Source organism: Canis lupus, chromosome 10 (assembly GCF_003254725.2).
Source record: "Canis lupus dingo isolate Sandy chromosome 10, ASM325472v2, whole genome shotgun sequence".
NCBI lineage: Eukaryota > Metazoa > Chordata > Mammalia > Carnivora > Canidae > Canis > Canis lupus.
In genome coordinates this window covers 36,458,337-36,473,139 of record NC_064252.1, presented here as the reverse complement: position 1 = coordinate 36,473,139, position 14,803 = coordinate 36,458,337, and the positions used below count along the sequence as shown (strand labels likewise).

General features: G+C 42.9%; 1 protein-coding gene across 2 annotated transcripts in view; it reads left to right on the top strand.

Moving 5' to 3' along the window:
* SULT1C3 (sulfotransferase family 1C member 3) overlaps positions 1 to 14,803 on the top strand; it is a 34,186-nt gene that overhangs the window by 2,239 nt on the left and 17,144 nt on the right. Inside the window, exon 2 of one of the 2 annotated variants that reach the window (XM_025462805.3) lies at positions 12,927 to 13,102. In XM_025462805.3, the coding sequence (XP_025318590.1) occupies positions 12,931 to 13,102 (172 nt within the window). In that variant the 5' untranslated portion in view covers positions 12,927 to 12,930. Of the gene's footprint in view, positions 1 to 12,902; positions 13,103 to 14,803 lie in introns of both variants that reach the window. The other variant, XM_035696110.2, reaches the window with a different exon arrangement.

Here is a 14,803-nt window from a genome sequence, read left to right as displayed (position 1 = left end):
TAAATAAATGTGGGTTTTGTTTGACTCAATGTAAGACTTTTAAAAAGTTTAAACATGTGCTCAGGGAGGTGCTTTCTGCCTGTTTACAGAATTACAGGTTTTGTTGGTGTTTGTTTGGGTTTTTTGTTTGTTTGTTTGTTTGTTTGTTTTTACCTAAACCAAAAATAATAGATTAAGGAACTTTCTGTTCCAATAACAAAACAGACAAATTTACTTGAAACTCCTGCCAATGCAAACACCAAGAAACTCCATTACATACAGCAAACATTCTATTAAATGTGGAGCTGAGTATGAAGGAAGAAAAAGGTGCCCAGGAAAAAAGGTTTGGTGTAGCAGAGTACTGGCGCTGGGTGTGCTGGGTCAAATGCCCATCTCACGTTAATGCCTGTGAAGGTCAGGAGTGGAGACCTGTGAGAGCCTGGACACAGTTCCATTGTGAACTTGGGTCCCTCAGAGCACTCTGGAGAAAACTGGTCTCAGTACTAGGAAATAGTGAAGAAATTTAACTATGTCATTCTGGGTTGTGGATGAAAAAGAAGTGTCCCCTCAGAATTTATAACTATGAATCTGTGCTACAGATCAAATTACATGACCCACTTGGCTCAGGAACCCCCAACACAATAACTTAATAGAAAAACCAATCACAAATTAGTAATACCACTGGGCCACCTGGCAGGAACACAACCAAAACCTCAACCAGACCAGAGAAGACTCGGACACATGTCCCCACAGAAAATGATCTCAGACGCAAAATTACACCCTCACTTAGAAAGAACCAGCAGAAAGCACAGACAGCATATGAAGATTGCTTAGAACTTCAGGTAATAAGAATAGAAAGCCATCAATACCTTAGAGTATAGGTTGGGCACAGCCGAAGAGACTTGTATGTTTAGAGAAGTAAATACCCCAAACAGGCCTTTAGCAGCAGAACATCTTTTTTAAAAGCTAGACAAAATGTTTTTTAAATATATCTTTTAAAATGTATTGTGAAGCCAGCAAAACTTCAAGTAAAAATCCACAACCCTGAACGCTCCCCAGGAGGATCGGGGTGGTGGGGGGAAGGTGTCTGATGCTGAGCTCTGGCTCTGACAGCCAGGGAGAGGGGCTAGGAAAGGAAGCCCAGCGCCCTGCAGGAAGGGGAGCCTGGCAAGAGGCAGAACTTCAGGAAAAGCTCATCCTGAGAAGACGGGAGGCAAGGGACCTCCTCATCTTGGCCTGGGGACCGGGGAGGGGGGAGAAATCTCCCCACTCATGAAAAAATCACCAGCTGGTCATCACCCATGTTAGAAGCCCACACTCACAGTATCTAGATGTCAGAAAAACAAGTGAGACTTTTGTTTTCCTCCAATATTTTTATTTAAAAAAATTTTAAACTACATAGAAATTTTTTAAATAGTGCAAAGAATACCTGTAAATGTTCCCCTAGATGACCTAGTAAGATTATGCTGCACCTTCCCCAGCCCCCCTACATACATGTATCTGTGTACATACACACTGTGTATATATACGAACTAATGTATATATTATTTTAAAGAAACATCAGAATGTAAGTTGAGGTCACTGTTACACTCCCCACCCCACCCCAACGTACTTCAGCTGATATTTCCTAAAATGAGGACGTTCTCCTCTCTCATCATAACACTGCTGGACGTACAGTCTGTGCAAATTTCCCAACTGACCCAAGAATGTCCTCTAAAGCTGCTTTTTGCCCTATTCAGAATTCAGTGAAGTTCCTTGCATTACATTTTGTTCCGTCTCTTTCGTCTCTTACAGCCTGGGACAGTACCCCTGGCCCAAACATTTTCTTTCTTTTGCTATATATTTCCCTAATGTTGATTGGTTTGAAGAACTCAGGCTAGTTGTCTCACAGAACATCCCCATTGTGGTTGTATCCAATCATTTCTTCATGATCAAATGGAAGTTCAAACATTATTACCAGAAAATGCCCCACGTCCTGCTTCTGACATCTTGCTGCATCACAGCTGGCATATAATGCAGGTCATCCTGCTGTCAGGGTCGCTAACTGACAGTTGGTAGAGGTGACTCCCCTCCAGGTCTCTTCATTAGAAAGCATCTTCCCCTCTGTAATTTGCTGTGACTGGATGCTTCGAAACTGTGTGACTATCCCATTTCTCTCAACATTGTATCCAGTGGTGTTCAACTTCCACTGGTGCTGTCTTTAGATCTATCATTTCTTTTACATTTGTTAGCTGTATTCTTCCATAGAGATCAGCTGAAATGCTTAAAAAGCAGACACACAGCCCAGCAAAGCAAACAAAAATGTTTCCTGGAGGAACTTACCTTCCAAATAGAGCTAAAGAAGTCCCACATATAAAGTGTTACTGATTGTAAATTGCGCTGAGAAGGCAGAGCAAGTGTATTGAGCTATAACCTGCTGAATGAAGAGGTGCAAGCCACCCACACAGGGGCAACAGGTACCTTCCTCAACATCTGAGCTCCCTCTTTGGGCAAGTGAAAACTTTGGAGTCATTTTGATTAAAGATCCAGTTTCAATGCACCCAAACAAAGAGAGTAAAGCCACAAGACTTATTATTTAGAGATCCCAGAAGGGAGGTGTTGCAATGAGCTGGGGGAAGGGCAGTCTTCAGGCCCAGGTCACCAGCAAGCAGTGGATTGAGAGCAGGGGAGCAAGCACCTCCTAATTACAAGGAGGTCGAGATGGAGGTCACTGGTTGTGGGCTTAACTCTAAGTAGTTATTTTAGAAGATGCCTGGGGGAAATGAACCAGGAAATTATGGTGCCAATCCTAAACTCAGGTCCTAGTCTGAATTCTAGATCTTGGGTGTGAGCAGGGCTGTCATACTGTAAAATGCCTAGGCAGCAAATCAAAATAGCTGTTTTCTCATTGCAACTGACCCCGCGATCCCTTGGCATTAGTCTTTATGGAAAATCATGGGCACTGCCCAGGCAGCAGAGATAATAAAAGCCACTAAAAAAATAAAAATAAAAAAAAAATAAAAGCCACTAAAAGGGAGGGATTGGTCACCCAGTATATGAAACATGTGAGCAAAGCATAAATGTCAATCAGTAGTATCATTGAACAAACCACAGTTTGAAATCCTGTCACACCATTCCCTTCATTTATTGAAGTCCAGCCAACAAAATAAGTCAGAGTCTTTGGATAAGGTTAAAGTAGATTTGATAACTAGGGTGAGATTATGGAATACTTGTAACCGTTGAGTTGTCTGAATTTGTCCAGAATCATCGATATATATATATGCAGCACGTGGTAGTCTTTATAGCACATACACCTTCTTGCTGTGTCGATAAGGAATCTAAAGCCAACCGTCTGTACTAAGAAATCACTAAGGAGTGACTAACGAACAAGATGATTAGAGGCTTCACAGGAAGATCATGGAGCCCTGTATGGTGACTGATGGGGAAGGGTCCCCTTGGGGTGTGTAGGAAGGTGACTCTGCAGCTTTGATCCTGTAAAGGTGCTGTGGTGGTGGTGGTATCTGCAGCCAGGGAAGGGTCCTCTCAACAGAAATTAAATTCACTAACTCCTAGTAGGATGCATGATGAGGACCAATCTAACAAGAGTGGTGAGAGTAAGCCATTGAGTAAAGGGTTTTGGGGGCGGGGGTGGGGGGGCACAAGGTTGTAAAACTGGACACATACCTGGCTTTCTAAAGCTTAAAGTCACAGTAGAGAGGAGCCTGCCTCACAGTCAAGCGGCAAGCAAGGAGGCTTGGGGTAAACATAGCTAGCTCTGGAAAACACCACTCAAGGGGGTTACCAGCAGGGAATTATGATAAGTAAGAGTTCAGTTCACAACCAAGCTGGAGAGTGTTCACCATCATCAGCTGTCATGCATTGCTGGGTGCCATCTCTGCTACAGGCAAAGGTCCCAGAGGTACCATTCAAGATGAGGCTGTGTCATGGGTGAGGACACTGCCACATCTTGAATCCTCGCTGTCCATGTGGTCATGTCTCAGATTGCCATGCCATCATGGGCCTGGGTGTCATCATCTCCAGCATTGCCACAGATGAAGGAACCATCCCAGAGGAGGGTGACTCAGGAGGGGCACTGAGAGGCCAAAAGGTCTCATGGATTCAAGATGCCCTGATTAAGGTTTGCTTGCACTGCCAGGAGCATTTACTGGTATCACAAATTCTCAGTAAAGTTTGGGGGCCCCCAGAGATGCACCTCACAAATGACTGAATAGTACTCTCTTCCAAGGCATGAGTCTATCATTGAACAGAACCATTTGAAGCACCTGGATAGCCTTGATCTAAAGAAAATTGTGTGATATGCTCCCAGCAGTTTAAGGAGTGGCCTGGTTGGTAGTACCAGAGATGCATCTGAACTGCATAAACCTATCAGCCAATTAGGATTGAAATTAGGGCAGTGTAATGGCCTGTTTCTGGAGGCCAGGATGCTCGTGACCAAATCGGGCAGGGCTGGTGGCCTTTAAGCATTTGTGCCAGGGGTCCCTTAAATGTGAGAGAGAAAGCTTGACTCATCAGCTAGTATCCACATCTGGTGTCATCTCAGGCTCAAACCCTGAAGGGCTGACTTCAAACACTAGCCATGCCCCAACCCTGGGTGCAATTGCAAACGAGTGGCTGTGCTGTTTCAGCTTTTCCAGGGACAGGAGAAGCACCACCACCCAGACGGCACAGTACAAGAGGCAGCAGTGAACATTTGCATTTTATAGTTTTCAAGCCTACACACTGACTGCCCCATGTGGAGATTTACTCTGGGGCTGTTGTGGGTTGGCAACCCACTGGTGGCCTCCTCCAAGGTGGAGTAGGGCCAACTATTGTGACTGTTGCACCACACTGCCATCTTCTAATGTTGCTGGTGTCAGCCAACCTGAGGGCCTCTTTCCCCCTTTTAAGGATCCACACTCTTCTGTTGGTTGCTCTGGGTGCAACTGTCTCCACTTCCTATGGGGAGGTGTGATTAGGAGGAATGAGCCATCCACTAAGGCCACTACACTTTGGAATTTCAGCTGGAATTTGCATATCAAGTGGGTAGGTGTGGTCCAGCAGCAGAGGGGTCTTCGTTTTTCTAATGGGCCAGGACTGTCTATAACCAGGGGGTGATCACTAACCAGGTATCCCCCATTGGGTCACTAATGAATATTGGAAGGAGAGATGATGTACATTTTATTTTATTTTATTATTTTTTATTTATTTATTTTGAGACAGAGCTAGAGAGCATACACAAGCAGGGGGAGGAGCAATGGGATAGGGAGAGAGAATCTCCAGCAGAGTCCACACTGAGCACAGAGCCTGAGGCAGGACTCAATCTCACGACTCTGAAATCATGACCTGAGCCTCAATCAAGAGCAGAGTGCTTAACGACTGAGCCACCCAGGTGCCCCATGATTGACATTTTAAATTGGTAAGGGACTCAAAATTGTTGGGAAACTTGTAAATAATCTCCTCCCATAAGATGAAGGCAGCAGATTCCCCTCTGATAGCAATCAGGCAGCACAGCCAAGCAAGCCCAGTTGATGTAAGGAAAGTGGTAGCCACGTGGCCAAAAGTTTAAATTGTCACTGCAGCAAGGAAGCCCGTTTAAGAGTCCATGTACTGTCCTGGAACTTAAGGAGCAGGGATTTTAAAAGACCACTGAGGGGTTCAGTAATGCCAGAGGCCTACTGTGGTAGGGGAGGTGAAAGTTCCATTGGACATCCTGCAGGAGAGCCTAGGGCCGTGTTAAACGGGCAGTAAGATGAGATCCTTGAGCTGAGTCAGTGGTGCCAAGGAGGGCTGAATGGGGGCAGGACGGACTTAGGAAAGAAAAACGATCTGTCCTGGTGGGTGTAGCCAGCAGTAGGCTGGGAAATGTATCTACACACATAATAGTGAAGCAGATAGTGCCAGTGACAGAGGCAGTGGTCTATGAAATCAAAGGGCCAGTGGCTGAAAGGGTGCCCCCCCCCCCCTTGCAGCATGACCAGTTTCCAGTGTTTGGGTTAGGAGTGTTATTTGCAATTCAGAACAATGTATTTGCAAGGGCTACCACAAGTGTGGTGCCCTGCAGTAGGCCCAGACCAGTGTGGCAACAGCTCCCTCGTGACCTGGAGATGTGGGAGCAATACGGAGTGTGGGAGTGGTAACCAAGAAAGGCCAGAATGGTGGAGCTGAGGAGTCCTGGATTAACACGGGATATGGGGAGCCTGCAGAGTGGTTGGTAGGGTCAGAGGTTGAGAGCCCAAATGGCTGGTGACCCAGATTAGAGGAAAGGCATATGCCTTGTGGTTAAGCATAGCCTTTGTGTGGTCATTTGTATGCACTGAAACCTGGGTAACTTCCTTGGCAATGGTTCCTGGGCAATGTCCCTCCCAAATAGGACGGCCTTGAACATGAAAATCATCCAGCTGCCATTGACCTGACCAAACTGGAGACAGTTAACAACTGTCCATGAGCCAAAAAAAACCCTAGACCAGAGGCTTATCATGGAAACCTCCTCTACACACTCATTTGTACCACCCCCAGCTCAATAAACTGAGCCGCCCCACATGCCATCTTTGATAAGCATGGCGCTGCCGGCAGGATAACACACTGCCACTCTCTTTCCAACTGGAAAGGGAATTCATAAAATAAAAGGGAGGGCTGGGGAAATCACATAGACTACAGCCAGAGAAGCAGAGCAAAGGAAAATATGGAGAGGCTAAGAGATACGAAGACAGAATCAGAACGTCAGACATAAAGCCAGTTAGTTCCACAAGGTAAGAACAAAGACAGTGGGAGAAAGACAATATGTGAAATACTCTATGAAACTTACAAATACTTGATATCAAAAAGTACAAGTTCCAGGCAAGGTAAATAAGAATAAATACAATCTTAGATATTGTCCCAGAAACTTGAGAACACCAGATAAAATACTATTTTGCAAAGTAGGGAAGAAAAACATGTTAGAAGGAAAAAAAAAAAAGAACTATTTAAGAGACTGGATTTCTTAATGGCAGAAAGAAACCAGTAAACAATAAAATGAGTAAGCCTAGGAAAATGTATACCAGGAAAAAACACTATCTAAAGAGTAGCTACCATAGTGGCCATTGGTATCAGACACACAAAACTTTAAGAAAATAGCAGTATCAGAAATAAAGGTGGCGTTTCATAATAATAGAAGGAAAAATTTACTCAGAAGGTTAAACTTTTGAGCTAGTATGCACTCATTAGCAGATTCAAAGTATAAAGAATTAAAATTGAGAGAAACACAAGAAGAAATTGGCAAATTTTATAATCTTAGTAGCTATTCTATTCCATAAATGTTGAATCAGACAAAATAGAGTAAAGCTATTGAAGACTGTTAATAACACAAATAACATACGCAAGCAGAGAAATGAATAGATGAGCAGAGTTCATTGAATATTGACTCACAGTACAATCATGAGAATAAATCAGCCAGAGCTATTCAAATGCTCTCCTGCTTAGGCATAATACCATTAAACAGTTTGTAGTCAAAGTTCCCCAACTGTCTCAAGAGTATCTTGTTTTACAGTTTTTTTTTTCTTTATTTATTTATGATAGTCACACAGAGAGAGAGAGAGAGAGAGAGAGAGAGAGGCAGAGACATAGGCAGAGGGAGAAGCAGGCTCCACACCGGGAGCCCGATGTGGGATTCGATCCCGGGTCTCCAGGATCGCGCCCTGGGCCAAAGGCAGGCGCCAAACCGCTGCGCCACCCAGGGATCCCTGTTTTACAGTGTTTTTAAATCGAGATCTAATCAAGTTTCAATCAAAGCATCTGGTTATTTCTCTTTAGCCTCCTTTATTCTAGAACAGTCTCCCAGCCTCTGTTTTTTTTTTTTTTTTAAGATTTCTTTTTTTTTTTTTTTTTTTATGATAGTCACACAGAGAGAGAGAGAGAGAGAGGCAGAGACATAGGCAGAGGGAGAAGCAGGCTCCATGCACCAGGAGCCCGACGTGGGATTCGATCCCGGGTCTCCAGGATCACGCCCTGGGCCAAAGGCAGGCGCTAAACCACTGCGCCACCCAGGGATCCCTAGCCTCTGTTTTTGATGACCTCTGCTTCCATCATCCCAGTCCCTTTTTCTGAGTCTGATCCCCTTGCCTCTCTCATGCAGGACCTTGTGATTATATCAGGCCCACCTGAATCATCAGGAATAATCTCCCCACCTCAAGACTCTAAACTCTAAAATCCCTTTTCCCATGTAAGGTGACATATGCATAAGCTCCAGGGATTAAGATGTAGATATTTGGGGGCCACTCCATTCTCTCCAGTGCTGTGGGATTGCAGATGAAGTTAGTGAAAGGCCTGCTTTCTGCTCAGACATCAAGATAAATGAAATGTGTTCCTCTGTGCAGACACATGGATATCATGCTAATCCTTGGCAATAGCATTCAACCGCAGCCTCCCAGCCCCCCAGTGCAGCACTGGAGGGGTCAGGCCTGGGTTGTAGGAGCTGCACCAGTCTCCTTTGGGGGAAGAGGTGGGGACTTGAGTCATATTTCTGGTCTCAGGGCTCTACCTAGTTCCATTCACAAAATTCTACAAAGAATTGTGGATTGACACAAAGGAGATGAATAACAGGTGTACACTTTCCAAACTTAAAACATCAGTTCTTTATATACTCTGTGCTATGTGACTTGAAACAGGCGGCATCTATTTTTTTCCTCGGAGAGACATGAATAACCTGATTCCTTCCCTGCAAAAACATGTTGCATAAAGTGTAAATAGAGATGTATGAGGTTGATGTGCTGTATGGTAACAATATATGGTCAAAGCACAGTGAAGTTACATTTTAGTGTCTAGAAGAATAAATTGGACATTGATTAGCCAGGGGCAAGGGCATAGATACACAAAGGCAGGGTTGTGAAAGGTTGAAGACCACTCAAGAAATGGAAGTAAGTCCAGTGTGGGTCCAGCACAGGACATGATGGAGAGAAAGAATGATGGCACATGAAAAAGGATCTCCATTGGGACCAGATTTTCTCTTCCTTGTGGCCATGTTTGGAATCACTGGTACAGTCATATTTCTCTACACTTGGAAAAAATGCCATTTTTTAATATCTCAAACTTCTACCCAAACCTGAACAATTTCTAAGAGAACTCAGGCAAAACAGGCATTCCATTTATGAGGAAGCAGTAGCACCAACAGGTGTGGCAGGCAACAATTGCTGACATCTGCTCCACTGGCCTGTTTGAATTTTCCACCATTGGAGTCACTTCTTGAAGTTCACACTATGTCCCATGGCCCTATGAAAGCCAACCTGCCAGACTGGTAACCTGTCAACTTTATTTTTAAACACATCATGAGTGCTGCAAAAAATACGTGCAGCAGGCCTGGGTGTGCCTCAAACAGACTACATATCTGTGAAGCATCCAGTTGGCTTGAACATTCTGGGTGGATAGGAAACATTTTTAGACAAAACATTAATAGATGTATCACAAGGAAGAATGGAAAACTCATTTTAACTTTTTAAAAAGATTTTATTTATTTATTTGAGAGAGAATGAGCAAAAGAGAGAGCATGAGTGGGGGGAACAGCAGAGGGGAGGGAGAAGCAGACTCCCTGCTGAGCAGGGAGCCCAACCAAGGCCTCGATCCCAGGACTCTGAGATCATGACCTGAGCCAAAGGTAGACACGTAACCAATTGAGCCACCCAGGTGCCCCTCATTTTAACTTTTTAATGGACCCTATTTTCTAAAGCAGTTTTAGGTTCACAGCAAAGTTGAGAAGTTGGCACCGAGATTGCCCATACACCCCTCCTCCCACATACCTAGCATCACCACCAAAGACTGCGTTCTGGTTCAAGATGGCAGTGTAGAAAGATCCTGAACTCACCTCCTCTCACAAACCACTGAGTCCACAGTTACAAATGAAACAATTTCTCTATAAGCCCCTAAAGATTGGCTGAGTGACAGCTACACATCGGGCAAATGGGAAGACCAAATTGAAGTGGGTAGGACAGGTTGGAACAAAATCTCACTATAAATCCTACCTTCAGCGCCACATCCCACAACTGAAAGGGAACTCAAAGCCCAGGGCTTCTCCCTAAGGAACAAAGTGTCCATACCTCACATTAGGCACCCCAACTTTTAAGGCATATACCTCAGAGATGAATCTCCAGAACATCTAACTTTGAAAACCAAGGACTATGTCCCAAGACTATGTAGGAAACTGAGAAACAGCTCTTCAGGGGCCCATGCACCCAAACTCCCCCACCTTGGGGCCCGCACAGAGGCAGCAGGTCACACCGAGACTTAAAGCAAAGGAGGCTCACATGTTTAATAATAGTAACAAACAGCAAGTGATGGTGAGGATATGGAGGAAAGGGAGCATGTGCACTGCGGTTGGAAAGGTAAATTGGTACAGCCATTGTGGAAAACCGTATGGAGATTTCTCAAAATATTAAAAATTGATCTACCATATGATCCAGTAACTCCACTTTTGTGTATTTATTGACTTTAAAAAGATTTTATTTATTCGTTTGACAGAGAGAGAGCACAAGCTAGGGGAGCAGCTGGCAGAGGCAGAGGGAGAAGCAGGCTCCCCACTGAGCAGGGAACCCAGTGTAGGGTTCAATCCCAGGACCCTGGGATCATGACCTGAGCCAAAGGCAGACACTTAACTGACTGAGCCACCCAGGTGCTCCCACTTTTGTGTATTTAACCGACTGAGCCACCCAGGTGCCCCCACTTTTGTGTATTTAACGAAGAAAATGAAAACGTAATTCAAAAAATATATGCACTCCCATATTCACTACAAAATTATTTATAATAGCCAAGATATGGAAATAACCTAAGTGTTCTTCAATGAATAAATAGGGGGGATTTGTGATATATATGTATATATTCCATATATACATATATACATATATGTTTATATATATATGGAATATAATAATAATGGAATATTATTTAGCCATAAAATAAGAATAAGGGGCACCTGGCTGGCTCAGTCTGTAATCAGAGTTGTGAGTTCGAGCCCCACATAGGGTATAGAGATTACTTAAAAAAAAAAAAAAAAAGAAAAGAAAAGAAAAAGAAATCTTGCCATTTGCAACAATATGGATAGACCTCAAGGGCATTATGCTAACTGAAGTAAATGTGACAGAGAAAAACAAATACTATAGGATCTCTCTTATATGTGGATTCTAGAAAAAATATGCATTTTTAAAACTAGGCTCATAGATACAGAGAACCGATGGTGGCTGTCACACGTGAGGGGAAGGTATTAGGAGAAATGGGTGAATTATTTTGGTTACATAAAATGAATTTTTAAAAATATCCCCCCACAAAAACAATAAAATAAAAGTTATTATAAAAATTATATCTTAAAAAAGGTAAAGGGCAAGCATGATGGAAGAGGTATGTAAGATACAAAGAAGACCCAATTAAACTTCTGGAAATGAAAAAAAAGAAAACAATTCAAATACAAACAACACTCTGAACAGGAGAAACAGCAGACTGGACACTGTTGAAGAAAAGATTAGTAAACTCGGAGATGTAACAATAGAAATTATTCAAAATGAAGGGGTCTCAGAAAGCAAAAGCATCCTGTAAATGAAATAGTCACAATTTTATTTGACTTTCGGCTAAGGAAAATGTTCATTTAGATATGCAGTTAAATCAGAGGCAACTTAGAGTTTACAGAGTGGACCCCCTCATTTTACAGATAGGAAAGCAAAATTCGGAATTAAGATTAAAACCAGAGTCTTGCACCCCGTAGTAGGTCACAGAGTATCAGGTGCATATGAGTCAATGTTTTCCACTTACAAAGTCTTCTTTAACCTAGTTAACAAAATTCTCATAAATATTTCAAATTGCATTTACTCTCTTTAAAGGCCTCAGTTGTCTGATAATAACAAAAAGAGAAAGAAATTCTAATTACTTCACTAAATCTTACAAATCTAGTAAAATTAAGCTTATGAATTGATTCTTAAATTCTCCTAAACTTTTTTAAATTAGATAAAATCATCTAACCTTTGAACCTAAAATCCCAAGTCTATATACTAAAATACTCAATAACACATTAACTTCTCATTGCAAGGCTCATCTATTGGATATTCCAGTATGTCAAAGTTGCTTCTACATAAAAAGTACTTACGAAATGTGCCAACATTACTCTTAAAATTAGTAATACTGTGGTTTGATTTAATGTGCTACATTTCTACAATAAATGTAAGATTTCAGGAAACAAGCAAAGTTATCTGCGAAGGGAATAGTTATGGTATCCCACGCCTGTGGGGGCTACTCCCCCAAGCAAATTGGGGTTACCTCCTCAGCTGGCGGCTAATTCTCTTCAGCCAGCGATTGGGGGCAGGGAGTCACCCCTAGAGCTGTAGATGCACATGGGGACTTTTATTTAATCCAGACCTGCCACACTGAAACTTCTGCTGGTCATTGTGCTGAAAGGGAACCCTAATATGAGTTTATTTCTGCCCCACCTGCTCTGTGACTTGTGTCAGCTCTAGAGCTATTGATAAATTCACCAACCCACCCGCAGCCTACTTCACTGTTGGGTTGTAGAGGGCCAGCCTAAGTGCTGATTCCATTCTGGCCCCTCTGGTTGCTTCAAACTTGACAAGGGATTGTGAACTCAGTGGTCCTCTGGCCTGGTCCCCTCCTGTCACTCAGGCCTCAGACAGACAGGCTATCTCTAACAAGCCCATCGATACCCATCTGGTCTGGCACATCTTCCAATGTGCTTTTCTCTGAAATATATTTGTGTCTTTACCATCCTGATACCCTGAAAGGAAGCTATTGAGAATGCTTCTGGCTCCCCTGTTTTGACTTCTCTCACTTAAATTAACATTAAGCATAGTAGTGAATGCCCACTACTCTCCTCTCCTAACTTCTCACTCTCTTCTCCTAACCTACACCTCTCCTAACTTCCTCAGAGAATATTTTTCTTGGCAGGAATGACTGTTTTGAGAATTGACCTTTCTTTTAAGCACCTGTCTGTTAAACCTACATAGAAAGATGCCCCTCGAAGAAATGAAAGATCTCCAGCTGGTGGGAAAATACATAAAACCAGAAACCACAGAAGTGAATGGAGTCCTTATGACCAAGATAATAAGTGATAATTGGGACAACATCTGGAATTTCCAAGCAAAATCTGATGATCTCCTCATTGCATCCTATGCAAAGTCAGGTAGGTTTGGGAAACTCACAGTGGGTAAGCTGTAGAGGAATGGTGATGCCTGGAGAGGCCTCCTTATTTTAAAACTGCAAAAAATAAAATAAAATAAAATAAAAAAATAAGATAAAATAAAATAAAATAAAATAAAATAAAATAAAATAAAATAAAATAAAATAAAATAAACTGCAAATTTTCACCAGGGCTGGCCCTGGGAAAACTGAAACCAGACTTGCTTCTGAGCTCCAATTCCCCAGGATCCAAGGTTCTCCTGTTTGTGTAGGTCCCTGATAAAGAAAGAGATTGCCAGATCCTGAATTACAAAGTTATTTAAAAAGCAAAGTCTGAGAAATTACACAAAAGTTCTCACAGTAATCTTGCCGAGTCATTCCTGGTTCCCATCCAGCAATCTGGGAAGTGACCGCACTCTTTGCCCATAAGAAGCATCTCTTAGTGGGGGACACTAACATGGAAATGAGGGCTTTCACCCCAATATAAAACATTCTTGAAGCTTTAACAAGTTTGGAAAAGTTTCTCAATGGCCATTAAACTCCACAAGAGGAACTCTCGGTATTCATTACCAGAAAGATTTCAGAAGAGGGTCCATTTACCATAGTTCTTTGAACCTTCCTTGGAACATTTCTGTCCCCCGTGGCTGGGAAGTCCCTCCTTAGCCTCACTCTGTTCTCATGACTTAGCATTACTTGAACTAAGGCAGGGGCTTCCTGTCAGCAGGGCTCAATTTCTCAAGAATCTCCTTTTCTGTCTCCTTTGCCCTGGATACTTCCTTTGCCCAGAACTGAACTTGGATTTGCATTGCACCTTGGAACAGGAATTTTTTTTCAGCTCACCTTTGAAATTATGCAGTCAATCTCAAAGCCCCTCAGGACATCCCCCAAGTTTCCAGCCTTATCCCTACCTCCCCCACCACCTCTTACCCCCTGGGAACCTATATACACTTCCAATGTGGAAATGTGACTGTCTTTATTCTGGTTCCTGAGGTTCCCCACCTGGGATCCTGAGATGCCCTGACTTCTTAATGCAGATGGATATTCCAGTCCTGCTTCAACTCTTCACTCCAAAGCTATCATCTCAACGGAGCCTTACTGACGCCTTCAGCAGCAAGTTGACTGTCCTCTGAACTCAGGCAGTCCTTTGAATATTCTTTTGCCCTTATTCTATAGTGTTCATCTTCTAGTGATCTGTGTATATGTCATATGTATCAGTGAGCAGCAGGTCTGGCTAAGAGCGAGAGAGACACCAAATACTTTTGATGGGAAAAGGAAAATGGATATTGGTGGACAGTGAGCACAGTCTAGCTCTTTGCCAGCCTATTTGCACTCCTCTTCTGTGTCAGTTAAGAGTCAACTTGGCTACAAGTGTCAGAAAACCCAAAAGAAAAAGCAGCCTGGAGATTAGTAGTCAGGATTAAAATGTTGGCTGCATTGATTATCGAAGACCTTTCTGACTTCCTCCACACATTCCAAAAAGCAGCAAGAGGGTAGGAAAGGAGGAATAAGGTCATGTTCCTCGTCTTGAAAGACAACTTCCCAAAATGACATGGCCACGTCATGCAAGAAAGACTGGAGAATATTACCTTTGAGGCAATTAGCCATATGCCCAGATAAAAATCAAGGATCTATTAATTTGAGAAAGAAAGGAAGAATGAATATAAGCTAGGCAAAAGGTAGTCTCTGTCCCAACTTATCTAATCCA